The sequence below is a fragment of the Rhinatrema bivittatum genome, chromosome 2 (assembly GCF_901001135.1).
Source record: "Rhinatrema bivittatum chromosome 2, aRhiBiv1.1, whole genome shotgun sequence".
NCBI classification, from domain to species: Eukaryota; Metazoa; Chordata; class Amphibia; order Gymnophiona; family Rhinatrematidae; genus Rhinatrema; species Rhinatrema bivittatum.
In genome coordinates, this window is record NC_042616.1 from 650,962,818 (window position 1) to 650,977,813 (window position 14,996).

Sequence of the window (14,996 nt, forward strand, 5' to 3'; positions counted from 1 at the left end):
GATGAGGCAGCATTCTCAAGGGAAGCCCAACATCCAGAACTAAAGGTTTCAAGCACCATCAAAGAGCTGATTTCATTCTGGCTGATAACCATTGACCCAGCATATCAGGGTATCACAGCTGATCCAACTGGCACTGAAGACCCCACTTTCATATGTAATTAAGTGAACAGAGCAACATGAACTGCTGATGCCATGTGTCCCAGAATGACTTTTAAAATGATCTTGCAGGAACTGCAGTAGGTCTTTATAGTAGGGTCTTTACCAGCCCCTTTAACACCAAGGCCATGTTGCTTGGGAAGAATGCTTGATCCCAAACTGAATTCTCTGGGCAAGAGTGAGGATTGATTTGGTGAAGTTCATCAGGAAACCCAGGGATTGAGGCATCCAAATAGCTTTTTTCTCAGGGAGTCTAGGACTCCCAACTGGAGGAACCCATCAACAAATTTTCCAGGTAGGGAAAGATGCAGACCTCCACCTGGCATAGGTATATCGCTGCCACTGCTAGGCACTCTGTGAACCCCTCAGGTCCAAACGAAGGACTTTTTACTGGTAATAAGAACCCTCCACTATGAACCTAAGATATCTCCAGTGTGATTAATGAATTGAGAGTAAGCATAGGCATCCTTGATATCCAGGGCAAACATCTAATCACATTCTCAAGGCACATCAAAACTGGGTCTAGTTGTGGGGTTTTAGGTTGATGCCATACCTTTCAACGCCCTCTGGTGGGAAGTTATTGCTACTGCAAAGGATGCTGGTAAGACAGGAAGAGGCACCTCTGAAAGAATGTACATCTATAAAAGATATTTATTGCCTCCTTTTGTTGACAAAGATTGGATAGCAGCCTGGTGCTCCTTAATCTGTGCCACATTTTCCTTGACTTTATCCCTGAATGAATTGTCTCCAAAGAAGAAACATCTGCAATCCTGTCAAAGATGTCTTCTCTTAGACTGCTGGCATGTAACCAAGCCAGCCTAGAGGTCCCAATGTTAGCTGCTGATGGCTTCCCCACATAGTCTAAAGCTTCATAGACTGAATGGAACAGATACTGCTCACACTTCTCAGCATCCTCCACCTGCATACACACTGCAGTCTGTTTGGGGTCCAAGGACTCTATAAGAGGCTGACTCCATCACTATTGAATGGTATGGGCATTGTTTGAACCCTATATATGAGATCCAATTTCCTGGCCCCTGGCAGGAATGTGGTTGAATTTTTCCAAATTCTAGACTGCAAATGTAAGAGCAGTCTGTATAGTGGGATTGCTGTAGAGTCTGCTGGGGGCTCTAGGAGCTGCAGGTTGAAAACATCTCTTCCTTCCTGATATAAATTGGTAAAGATATTGAATATTTATCTATGAATTTGGAATAGCAGAAGTCCCCAGGTGGTGAAGTATGCTGCAGCAATTCCAGCAAGGAATCTGATGGAATCCCTGCTGAACCCTCCCTCTGATCCAGGTAAAGGAGAAACACTGATCCATGACTCCGTTGATTAAGAGAGCAACTAGGGCACAGAACTACTCTATTACCTCGGAGGGGAAATAACTCGAGGTAGCTGACTTAGTCAAATCTTCCTCATTGACCTCCAACTCAAGGTGGGGGATAACCTAACCATAGGTGAAGGCATTCCCAAATGTTGAGGGCTAACAGCTACAGCTGGCAACTCTTGCATAGGGCTACACCTTGGAGTGGAGAAGGTGAGCACCACTGTTTGAGTGACTACCTCACCCATTTTGATCAGAAAGACTCCAGTGCCTCTCTTGTCTTCAGGAGCCAGAGAGGCAAAGAGATTCTTCATCAACTCAGTGATTTGCTCCACTAATTGCTTTGGTCTTTGGGTCAGAGCTGGAGAAGAGATATTCTCTTCAGAAACCAAACAAGATCGTCTTCCATTTGCTGTAGATCTGAGATACTTGGTTCTAATGAAAGGGAGGGCTCAGATACACTTTGTGCTGATTAGGATGGGCTCTACTGTTGAAACTAGGGCATCTGGCCAGTAGAATAATCTTTGATGCCTTCTTAATCAATACTACAGCAAAATAAGATACTACAGAAAAATACTTGCAGAAAAATAAACTGCAGTGAGAAGAAACATTTCAGAAAAATATCAGTGGAAAATGTCATATATCCTTTCGAGTGCTCGAACAAAATCAGACTGAGGGGTCACAAGGCAGCACATGCAGAGGAACCACCATGCATACTCAGTAAAGTTTTTACTGAGTTCGGAGAGATGGATCCGTACAACACCATCAGATATCACCCATGCGTCATGGCTAATTCAGCCCTGCTTGATGACAGAGGATTGCAGTGTACTGAGATTTGATTTTGTGCCATGTCTCATGGTACCAACAATGCTCTTGAACAGAACCCACACAAAAAATACTGTATCTTAGACATCTATCCTTCCTATCTCTTTAGGAAAACACAGTTATAGATTCACAGATACACTATGGAAAAACCAGGACTGGATCAGTCTCTTCCTGATGACATGGAGCTATCTGCTTATCCAAACAGGAGTCTCATATCTACTTGACCGTAGTCACTGAACACTGCTGCAAAAACCATGCATCTTATGTAGGATGCATTCACTTATTTAAAATGTACTTTCAGGTATTAGAAATTTCCCCACAAATGGAAAACAAAAAATGATGGCCTAAGGTAGAACCTAGCACCTTGGAATGCTTGCATTGGTCTTGAGTATAATTATTTCATGATTTATCTGTCAAGTATCTGAAAGATCTGTGCAAAATCACGATTAGTTTTCTCAGTCTTTCATCATCCAAACACAGGAATTGTATCATTATCTCCCTGATTCTCCCACCAAAAGAATGACTGTGTTTGCTATAGCAGAGAAAACTACAAATTGTAAGTTCTTTGTGGAAGGCTTATTTTCTTCTCACTGGGTAACTAGAGAGAGATTCAGAAGATAATCCTCAGACTTCATTATAAAATCCATCCATTCCTGACAAAGTTCATCCATCGAGGAGCCAGTGCCACCATATTCCGGTGGGAGAATGCTCTTTTGAAAGTGCTGGTGAAAGCTCGGTACGTAATTGCTCCCATGCATGTGGACCTGGAATAAAAATAATATGTTAAAGGTTGGCCATCTACTGTTGGTAGCTCAAATTAGAGTCTCTTATCTTTCTGAACCAGAACTGTAGCATTCGTGTCTCTGAGTGTGCGACAAACGATACCTTTAGCCAAATATCAATTTTACTGAGTTCAGGAGTGGCTAGGGCAATTTACCTATTGCTTCCAGCTGGAGCAAACTGGTGACGCACCTTGTGTATCTAGCCCCATGGTCAAAGAAAGGGAAAACGAGATGCCTAAGAGATAATAGATCAGATTTCCAAAATCTTGCATAAAAATCATCTGTACTTCAATAGGAAAAACACATATTACCATCCACAAAAATATGACCAAATTTCAAAAGTAACATGCATAAAATTACCATACGATGAAACAAGCCTTTCTGATAACAACAGGCCAGGGTGTTACACAAAGTGTATTTCTTCATTAGTTATGTCAATTCAATTCCCAAATTAAAGATGATTTTGGTGGTTTCAGCTATTACAGAACCAACCAAGCTGGGCTCTTATGTCACACACTACAGTGAATATAGGTGGAGTAAAGGATTCATACATAAAGCAACAAAACAATACATAAAATGTGTGAAATAAGGTAAAATCTGTTCACAGTGCAAACTGCCTCTCTACTAAAAGACACAAATGTATTTCCCACCTTGAATGGGCTTATTTTCTTGAGCTTATTTGCTGTTCTAGAGAGAGCCGCTCCTCTTGCTGCGGCGTACGTACTGCGCTGGCTGACCCTCAGCAGTTTGCTTCTCTAGAAACTTTTCAGCTTTTTGCCAAGATACAGTTGTGGCTGCCTCCCAACGCAGCTCCACCGGCGAAACATGGATGTGTCTGGGAACTGAATTGAATTGAATTGCATAGTAATTAAATTCTCGGTTTGGAATTTGAAGTTTGCAGCTCTCTTTATTGAACATTAAAGGAGTGAACGGGTTTTACCTGATTTCACACATTTTATTTCTCCTCTTATGTCACACACGCATTATGAAGAGAAATCAAAATCCTCATTGTGGAACACTTGCTTTTGTTCATGTTACAGAAAGAACACAGCTCCATATATATCAATCAAGTTGCCTTTACAGTGTCTTAGCAAAAACGTACTCGCTTTAAACTAAACAAAAAAAAAAAAGAAACTTTTACAGTATGACATTTTGTTGGATAGTTCAAGAATAAAGGTAACCTGTAATTGCAATATAAAAAAATAAAGCTATCATTGCTCACTTGAATGCACATGAGAGATGATGTATTCATGGTCACTCACCCGTTCCTTTATTTTGTCTGGCAAGAGGTGCTTAATTAGTGCATAGACCGGGTGGAAGAATAAAGGCTCATTTATCAGGTGAATGCCACGGACCTTTAATGGAAAGGAATCCTGTCAGAATAAAAAAAAAAAAAATACTAATCAGGGGGTAGGCATGAATAAGAAATACTATTCCACCATCACCTTGATCCATATGAATATATTTATCTCTTCCCTTTTTGCTTCTTATCCATTTTTCAGCATTCTGGATGAATTCTGCTATATTTTATTGCATAAGACCTGTAATTCTCAAAACATTTTGATATTATCATTATATACTAGCTGACACCTTTGGAAATTTCCTGGAAGGCCCTATAAATTGACCTCCCCCATTAGCCCCAGTACAGCTTTCCTTCCTGCTCCAAGACCCAGAACAGCCTACTCAGCCCCAGCCCAGGCTAGCCCTCCGAGCCCCAGCTGCAGCACAGCCACCTATGGAAATTTCCCAGAGGCTATTTATTGCCCTTCTCCCCTCCAGCCCCAGCACATCCTGCTCAGCCCCAGCCGCCTCAATATAGTTTGCACTCCTCCAACTTCAGCACACCCAGCCCCCATAGGTCAAGCCCCTCCCCCAAACCACAGCACAGACTGTCCCCCCAAGGTCGAGCCGCTTCCTTAGCCATAGCGCAGCTCGTCTCTCTCTCCTCCCACCCCCCAAGACCCAGCCATGCTAGCTTCTCATTCTCTGAGGGCTAGGAGCTCTTTGCACTAAGTGCACACATACACCTCTCACCAACTGAGAGAGAGGAAGCAAAAATGGTGTCTGAATTCAAGAAAGCATGGGATAAATACAGGGGATCTCTGAAGGTGTGATGGGAATTATAAGGTCTAGAAAAATTGGATGAATGGGCAGACTAAATGGGTCATATGGTCTTTTTCTGCCGGCATGTTTCTACGTGGCACTCAGTACAAATGATTGGATAGGGCCCCCCATCCCCTCACTGTTGGACTACTGTCTGCATCTTAATTTTGTTCAATTGTTAGCGATTTAAAATTTCTAAGGGAGTATAAAGAACTTATAGAGGTCCATATTCATTCACTGTCCAGACAGAAAAGTTAGCCAGATAAACTTATCTGGCTAACTTTTAAGGTACACTGAATAGTACAGCCACATTGCTGAATACAGCTGGCTATCTTAAAATTAGCCGGCTAACTTTAGGACAGCTCTTTGGCCTGACTAGAGTTAGCCAGCTAACGTTGAATATCAAGTTAGCCGGTTAACTTAACCAATTTCAACAGCTGACCACCTTCAGATCCCAGGGAACAGGTAGTTTTACAACTAGAGGTTTAGTATGTCAACAGCCATTCATGAATTTGCATACTAATTAGGGATGTGAATCATTTTTGAACGATTAAAATTATCGTCAGAATTTTAAAATCGTCCAAAATTGTTAGAGTGCACGATACAATACAAATGCCCACGATTTATCGTCAGGGGCATTTGTATTGTATCGTTAAATAGGGGGCGGGAAAACCGGCACACCAAAAAAACCCTAACACCCACCCCGAACCTTTAAGACAAACCCCCACCCTCCCGAACCCCCCCAAAATGTTTTAAATGACCTGGGGTCCAGTGGGAGGGTCCCGGCGCGATCCCAGTGCGATGTCCCGCTCCCTGGCCACACCAAAAAAACCCTCCCACCCACCCCGAACCTTTAAAACAAACCCCCACCCTCCCGAACCTGGGGTCCCGTGGGAGGGTCCTGGCGCGATCCCGGCGCGATGTCCCGCTCTCTGCCCACTGCTGCTGTGAAGAGAAATGGCGCCGGTGGCTCTTTGCCCTTATCATGTGACAGGGCAAAGGTAGCGCTGGCGCCATTATGATTCCTAGCTCCCGACGTCACGCGTCCAGGAGATCGCTCCCGGACTTTTGGCCAGCTTGGGGGGGCGCTACCTTTGCCCTCACGACGCCCGTATGACATAGTGAGGGCAAAGGTAGCGCCGGCGCCATTTTGAAGATTGGCAATACGGCCGCGTGCAGGAGATCGCTCCCGGACCCCCACTGGACTTTTGGCAAGTCTTGTGGGGGTCAGGAGGCCCCCCCCCCCAAGCTGGCCAAAAGTCCCTGGGGGTCCAGGAGCGATCTCCTGCACGCGGGCCGTATTGCCAATCTTCAAAATGGCGCCGGCGCTACCTTTGCCCTGTCACATGATAAGGGCAAAGGGCCACTGGCACCATTTCTCTTCACAGCAGCCATGGGCAGAGAGCGGGACATCGTGCCGGGATTGCGCCGGGACCCTCCCACTGGACCCCAGGTCATTTAAAACATTTTGGGGGGGTTCGGGAGGGTGGGGGTTTGTTTTAAAGGTTCGGGGTGGGTGTTAGCGTTTTTTTGGTGTGGTCAGAGAGCGGGACATCGCACTGGGATCGCGCCGGGACCCTCCCACTGGACCCCAGGTCATTTAAAACATTTTGGGGGGATTCAGGAGGGTGGGGGTTTGTTTTAAAGGTTCGGGGTGGGTGTTAGCGTTTTTTTGGTGTGGTCAGAGAGCGGGACATCACGCCGGGATCGCTCCTGGACCTCAGGTCATTTAAAACATTTTGGGGGGGGGGGTTCGGGAGGGTGGGGGTTTGTTTTAAAGGTTCAGGGTGGGTTTTAGGGTTTTTTTGGTGTGCCAGTTTTCCCGCCCTCCCCCGATTTATGATTTTTAACGATTTCAAAGCAAAACAAAACACGACGATCCGATTTCCCTCCCCCCCAGCCAAAATCGATCGTTAAGACGATCGATCACACGATTCACACCTCTAATACTAATAAATAAGTGGGAATAGATGACAGCTACCTGGAGAGGTAGGGGGGTGAATAGGTAAATCTATCAACCCCCCCTTTCTCACAGACTCAGATTCCTGGCTTTCTCTCTATTGACCCATCTTCCCTTTCTCTTATCCTTGGTGACTTTAACATCTATGTTAATGATCCCTCTACTTATTTATTAAAAATATTTAGGTTTCACCCACAACAAAATAAATGTACTAGGCTACACTCTCTTTGCCAGATGCAATTCCCTCCTCAAACTTCCCTTGCCTCCTTCCCTCCCACTTCACTCTCTGCCCAGACTATGGTTGACTACTTCCATAAGATTCACAAAATTAGTCTTGAGCTCTAAACTAGGTCACTTTTACTTCCCTTTCCCCCATTTCTTCCTTCCACCTTCACCTAGCCTCCACTACTTTCTCCTCCTTTCCTGAAGTCACAGTGGAGGAAACTGCTTGTCTTTTCTCTTCTTCCAAACTCACTACTTGTTCCTATGACCCTATTCCCACCCAGTTCCTCAAAGGGATGTGCATTCGTCCTGGTTCGGGGAGCCTGAAACCCGAAGGAATTTTCCCCGATTTTTGGGAAAAATTTTGTTTTCGGGTTTAGTGCGCACTAACGAAATTTACTGTGGTGGGCCGAAAACAAAGCCCGAACCAATAGGTTCAGGCTTCACACATCCCTAGTTCCTCAGTTCTGTCTCCACTGCAGTCATCCCTTCCAACTGTCACATCCTCAATCTATCACTCTCCACTGTTACTATTCCTACTACTTTTAAACATGCTGTGATCATACCTCTCTTTAAAAAAGCCCTCACTGGACCCTACCTGTCCTGCAAACTATTGTGCTATCTCCCTCCTACCTTTTGCCTCCAAACTATTTGAATATACTGTTCACTGCCGCTGTCTTAACTTTATTGCATCTCAAGTCATATTTGATTCACTCCTGTTTGGTTTTCATCCTCTAAATTCAACTGAAACAGTTCTTGACAAAGGTTCAAATGACCTGTTTATGGCTAAGCCAAAGGCCTTTATCCTTATCCTCCTTGACCTATCTGCAGCCTTTGACACAGTTGATCACCACCTACTCCGCAATACTCTGTCCTCACTTGGATTTCGGGACTTTGTCCTATCTTGATTTTCTTCTTACCTCTCCCATTGCACTTTTAATATTTCCTCTGGCACATCTTGCTCTACTGCCGTCCCACTATTAATTGGTGTGCCTCAGAGTTCTGTCCTGGGCCTTCTTCTCTTCTCCTTGTATACTAACTCCCTTGGTACTCTGATTTCCTCTCAAGGTTTTCATACCATTTTTATACTGATGACTCTCAGATCTACCTCTCTACACAAGAAATTTCATCAGAAATTCAGTCCTGAATCTGAGCCTGCTTGTCTGAGATTGCTGCCTTGATGTCCCATTGTCACCTTCCACTTAACATGCCTAAGACTGAGCTCCTTATCTTTCCCCACAAACACCCCCTCTCCTCTTCCTCAATTCTCTGTTTCTGTAGATAACACAGTCATCCTCCTAGTCCCTCAGCCTGTAACCTAGCAGTCATCTTTGTCTCCTTTCTCTCCTTCTCTACACATATCCAAAATTCTATTAAAATGTGCCTTTTCGTTCTTTATAACATCACCAAAATCTGTCCCTTTCTTTCTGAACACACTACCAGAATGTGATGGATGGCGTGGATAGGAGCCCTTGTTGCTGTGGCATAGTTGATGCAGCCTCATAGGCAGAACTACGAGGCCTATACTGACAGCTAGCGAATGCATCCTGTAGAGGGACAGGCTTGAGCTTTACCTATTTCAGCCTCCTTTCTCGCAGCTTGGGTTCAGGAGGTCAGCAAGGCTTAGGTGGGTCTGGTAAGCAATTGTCCAAGCGAATGCCAAGTTCAGGTCAAGCAGCAGACTGAAGTAGTCATAGACAGGACAAGTTCAGGGCAGCCTGCGGAGAAACGTGGTCAGGTCCAGGTGGAAGGCAATCGTGGTCAGAACCAAGCAAGAGGTCATGATCTGGAGAGTCAGGCCAAGGATAGACGGAAACACACAGAGAACACTTGATGAGATGAACATGGTAAGATGCCTCTGGACAAGGATAACAGGATGTGGCAAGGCTGGACGAGGCACAGAGACCAGGAACACAAGAACACTGAGATGATGAAGAACCAGGAATGAGAGCAACATACACTTCGAATCAGTTGATTCGTTGCTGAATCAATGATCTGAGGAGCCCTTAAGTATTGGAGGCTGGCTGATGTCATCAAAGGACACCATAGGGTTTTTTCCACCGTGGACCCTTTAAGGGATTGGCGAAGCCAGGTTAGCCAGGCATGGCAGCATGTGGTTCTGTGCTTGGCAGCATTCCTGCTGCGCTGAGATCGAGGCCTACCGGTATCATCTGGGTAAGTACAGCAACTCGTTGGGGCTGATCTGTGAGCCACGAATCTTAATACAGAACCTTTATCCACTCTCTCAACACCTCTCACTTAGACTATTGGAACCTGCTCCTCACAGGTCTCCCAGAGAGCCATCTTTCTCCACTATAATACTTCCTTAATTCAGCTGCATGGCTTATCTTTTGCCAAAAGTTGCTACACCCATATAACCCCTCTTCTAAAGTCACTCATTGGCTCCCTATTAAAATCATAAGAATTGCCATACTGGGTCAGAACCAAGGGTCCATCAAACCCAGTAACCTGTTTCCAACAGTGGCTAGTCCAAGTCACAAATACCTGCAAGTACCCAGACATTAAATAAATCTCAAGCTTCTATTGCTTATTAATTAATAGCAGATTGGATAAGTTCCTAGAGAAAAAAAATCCATAAACCTTTTTTAAACCCAGCTACACTAGCTGCTATAACCACATCCTCTGGCAATGAATTCCAGAGCTTTACTTTGCACTGAGTGAAAGAATTTTCTTAGAGTTGTTTTAAATGAGCTACTTGCTAACTTCATGGCGTGCCCCCTAGTACTTCTATCATCTGAGAGCGTAAATACCCGATTTACATTAACTTGTTAAAGTCCTTTTATGATTTTGTAGACCTCTATCATATTCCCCCTCAGTCATCTCTTCTTCAAACTGAAGAGTCCTAACTTCCTTAGCCTTACCTCTTAAGGTAGCCATTCCATGCCACTTAACATTTAAGTCACCATTCTCTGCACTCTCTCCAGTGCAACTATATCTTTTTTGAGATGAGACAACCAGAATTGAATACAGTATTTCAAGATATATGTTATCACCATGGAGCAATACAGAGGCATTATGACATCCATCGTTTTATTTGCCATTCCCTTCTTAAGAATTCCTAACATTCTGATTGCTTTTTTGTTCGCCACAGCACACTGAGCTGACGATTTCAATGTATTATCCACTATGACACCTAGATCTCTTTCCTGGGTGGTAACTCCTAAGATAGAACCTAACATTGTGTAACTATAGCATGGGTTATTTTTCCCTATATGCATCACCTTGCACTTGTCCACATTAAATTTCATCTGCCATTTGGATGCCCAATCTTCCAGTCTCACAAGGTCCTCCTGTAATTTATCACAATCTGCTTGAGATTTAACTACACTGCATACAGTTCAAGCTCCTCTTACTCATCTACAAGTGCCTTCACTCTGCAACTTCTCAATACCTCTCCTTTCTTATCTCTCTGTTCACCCCTCCTTGTGCACTCCGCTTAGCAGCCAAGTCACTCCTATCTATGCCCTTCTCCTCTGTTTCCTGATTCCATGCTTTCCACCTGGCTGCACCATGTGCTTGCAATAGATGCTTCATGTTCCTTTTATCACTTTGTTTACATCCCATCTAAAAACCCATTTTTTGAGGCTTTTAAATCTTAAGTCTGTTGGCTCACCGTCAGCCTCATTAACTAATTTTTAACAATTGTCTGTTGACCTGTATGTTTGTCTTGAATAAACCAAGCACAATTGAGCAGAGAATGTCTTTTTTGTGTTGTTGTTTGTATAGCACAGCATATGTTAAGTAGCGCTACAGAAATGTAAAGTATTTGAGTTGGTAAGTGGCGATGTACTGAGATGCACTCTTACTGATGAGGTGGTGCAGAGACCCGAAGCAGAAAAGGAGAGCAAATAGTTCAGCAACTCTTTTGGTTCACATGCGAATGGATCCACAGAACAGTGTTGATACCATGTGGAGAATTGTTTCTATAATCAAATTGTAAGTTCTCTTAGTTGATGGTTTTCTGACAGATACTATTATTATGTCCTCACTTCCCTAGGTAAAGACACTCCAGCAACTGCCGTGTGCTCCACATCCAAACTGTCAAGTTGAGAGAATGAAAGTTCAGATGAAAGAGACATCCCTTTTTTTGAATTAGTAAGCACAGATCTGATCAGAGAAAGATCAGGCCTACTTAACAGCTGTAACAGATAAGGAAACCAAACTTTCTGGGCCACACTGATATTATGAGGGTTATACATAAGTTCAGTATGCCATTTGAGCAGAAAAAGTGTCCTGAGTGGACCAGAGTTCACTGGGAAGAATGGAGCAAAACTTTTCCAATTTTCTATTTTGCTCTGATGCAAACAGGTTGATTGCTGGGAACATTATTTATTTATTACATTTATGATCCACCAATCCACTAATCTTGGCAGATGGAGCTCTCATAGCCTAAAACAGTTTTTTGGCTGTTGATTGTCACATCATTCATGTTGTCTAAACACTACTAGTGATCTGTTGGAGGTCCTTGAAAGGGAGGTTGCTTGAAAGGCAATCTGATATTTGCATGCCCATTCCCATATCTTTATCACTTCCAGACAGAGAGTTCATGACCCTGTACTCCTTTGTTGTTCACTGTCAAGCTAAAGACCTCTGCACGACAAGCACACAGGGTTTAAGTTGGAATTGTGGTTTTATTAGAAATGCGATATCAATCACACTATATAAGCCCAAAAAGTTTTTACTCCAGAACCTCCAAATCATAGATCAAAATGCAAAAAGGTAACTGGTATTCATTTTATCACCAATCTAAATACAGAACCACATAAGCAATTAATAATCCATATTGTTTGTATATTTGTAGGACCTCTGAACTAAGTGAGTTTGTCAAGCATACAGACTCATTTTTAAAAATACTCATCTGTTGTAAATGTTGGGACATTTACAACAGATGAGTATTTTTTCGGGATATTTATATTAGAAGAGCTACAAAATTGTTGCAAAGTGGTTCGTGCTTAGAAATTCCGGTTTCGTTCAGTATATGGAGTAACTATTTTGTGCTATTTATTGACAAGTATTGGTTTGGGTCTAGAAAAATTTTATGATAAATTAGCAATCTAAAAAATTGACCTTTTGATTAATAAAGCAATTTGGACCTGTACACTTAAAAATGAGTCTGTATGCTTGACAAACTCACTTAGTTCAGAGGTCCTACATATATACAAACAATATGGATTATTAATTGCTTATGTGGTTCTGTATTTAGATTTATTTTATTTATTTATTTATTTATTAATTTCTATACCGGCTTTCACGACCAAAGGTTGCATCAAGTCGGTTTACATTTAACAAGTCGTGTAATAAACATAGAACTAGGGTAATTGAACTGGTGCAGAAAATAATAGTTACAATGAGCAAGGAAATTACCAACTGGGATAGGAGGAAAAAAGAGAAAAGGGACAGGAATATTTACATAGTACAACGCATTGTACTATGGTGATTGGTGATAAAAAGATTGGTGATTGGTGATTGATTGATAAAAAGATATGATGGTGATTGATAAAAAGATATGGTGATTGGTGATAAAAAGATTGGTGATAAAATGAATACCAGTTACCTTTTTGCGTTTTGATTTATTAGAAATGCAACAGAACAGGTCCAGATCTATACAATGCAGGTAAACCTAAAGAGACAATTCACAATAAAGGTAAACCACAAGTGGGAAAGGTTTACTTCCAGTCCAGTTATCAGGTCTTTACATGATAGATTCTTTCCAATAACTGCTCACACACAATTAGAGATAAGACTTTCAAATTTCACAGTACAGTATGATATTAACACATAGCAGCAAGAACTTACACATCTCTTCCGGGATCCCACACCGTTCTTTTGCCTCCACACCATCTAAATTCTAGGTGTGGAGGCAAAAGAACCTAGGTGGTGTCCCAGCACTCCTTTTGAGTAGCTGGAAGACCAATCTGGATCCTCGGAGGCAGGGCCATATAGCAGGCTATTTTTAATTTGCAGTTGGCACAACACACAGTCCCCAGACCCAAAAAACCCTGATTCAGAAACCAGCAAATTCACCTTTTCCCTGACATTCACATAGAACATGGCAACTTGGTTGTCAGTTTGAAGAAAATGTGCTTCCCCTTGAGGAGGAGAGTGAAAGTTGTCCGAGCATATCTGATCGCACTCAATTCTAGGGGACTTATTTGAAACCGTTCCTCTAGGGGTGACCAAATTCCTTTAGTTCAAAAGAGACCTGTATGGGCCTCCCACAACCCCTTATGATGCATCTTTCACCAATGTTAACTTTTGAGGGATTAGGCATGAATGTACTCTTTGCTGAAGAACAAAGGGATCTAGCCACCAGCGTTTGTTTTGAAATCTCCACTTTGGTTGTTGAGGGCTGAGTTAGCTGAGATCGAAGGCCACGATAGTGAAACTATATGGATTGCTGCTGCCATGTGTCCCAGAACAACCAGCACCTCTCTCTGGCTTTGACAGATCTATGTTCAACAGTCTGTAAACAATGGATCTGAAAGTGTTTTCTAACTATGATGGGAAGAAAGCAAAAGCTCTCTCTCCTCCAGAGAGAGAGACTATCCATGCTCTGATTAATTTGATTTTCTGAGAGGGAGTTAGAATTTATTTCACGAAATTCATCTGGAATCCTAGAGACTGCAGAAGTTGTATTGATGTTTGCAGGGGGGTTTAACACAGCTTCCCGGGAATTAACCATCACAAGAGAATTCGCCAGGTAAGGGAAGACTTGACTACCTTGTCATTGCAGATACGCTGCCCCTACAACCAGGCACTATGTCAAGACTATCTGTGCTGTTGACAGGCCAAAGGGTAGAACTCTGTACTGTTAATAGAAAGAATCTACCATAAACCATAAGTAATGCTAGTGGGAGGGATGGATGAGAATATGAGCATAAGCTTCCTTTGAGTCTAAAGCATACATCTTTTTCCCCTTCTGAATGAAGGGGAGAACTGTGTGGCAGCATCTTAAATTGAAGATGGGACCCCCATATTTATTAGGGATGAGGAAGTAGCAGGAGAGAACCTCTGGTCATGGAAATAGGGATGAACTGGCTCTATTGCCTGCTGTTCCAGACTCCACGATCTTGATCTTTGGTGATCTTGCTCCACTTCTCTACACAGCACTGGATTTTTCCTCCTACTGGAAAGGATTGTTGCTAAGTTTGAAAAATGGTCAAAAACTAAGTCCAGGCTTGGGCTGGACTTGTTGCATTGCTTTTGATGGACAGTGCACGAACCTGAGTTGCAATTATTGCTGATGGAATGTATCTTTGTTGTCTGATTTTATTTTTCTAATCAGTCGGTCCCAGTTTTTTCCCCTTAACACACATGCTCTCTCATACAAGCTCTCTTACACAAGATCCCACTCTTGATTGCTCTCTCTCACATACATACAGACTCCCACTCTCATATGCTCTCTCACACACAGGCTCCCATTACCCCTCAGACACACACAGACCCACTCTTACATGCTGTCTCACACAAAGACACACAGGCTCTCACATGCAGGCTCCAACTCCCATACATACGTACACACCCAGGCTACCACTTTCTCACATACACACACAGGCTCTCATTTTCACATGCAGGCTCCCATTCCCCCCTGCACACACAT

The 14,996-nt window shown here is 43.0% G+C and overlaps 1 protein-coding gene across 4 annotated transcripts in view; it reads right to left on the bottom strand.

The window, feature by feature from the left end:
* Positions 1 to 369: 369 nt before the first annotated feature.
* The window catches only part of TTPA (alpha tocopherol transfer protein), an 80,666-nt gene continuing 66,039 nt past the window's right edge, over positions 370 to 14,996 (bottom strand). The window contains exons 4-8 of one of the 4 annotated variants that reach the window (XR_003854829.1): positions 12,951 to 13,016; positions 4,353 to 4,463; positions 4,031 to 4,202; positions 3,741 to 3,932; positions 2,944 to 3,072 (exon numbers count right to left, since the gene is read on the bottom strand). Coding sequence is in view for 2 of the 4 variants with exons in the window: in XM_029591380.1 (XP_029447240.1) it covers positions 2,896 to 3,072; positions 4,353 to 4,463; positions 12,951 to 13,016 (354 nt within the window). In the remaining 2 variants the exon portion in view is untranslated. Of the gene's footprint in view, positions 3,073 to 3,740; positions 3,933 to 4,030; positions 4,203 to 4,352; positions 4,464 to 12,950; positions 13,017 to 14,996 lie in introns of all 4 variants that reach the window. The other 3 variants (XR_003854830.1, XM_029591380.1, XM_029591382.1) reach the window with 3 other exon arrangements.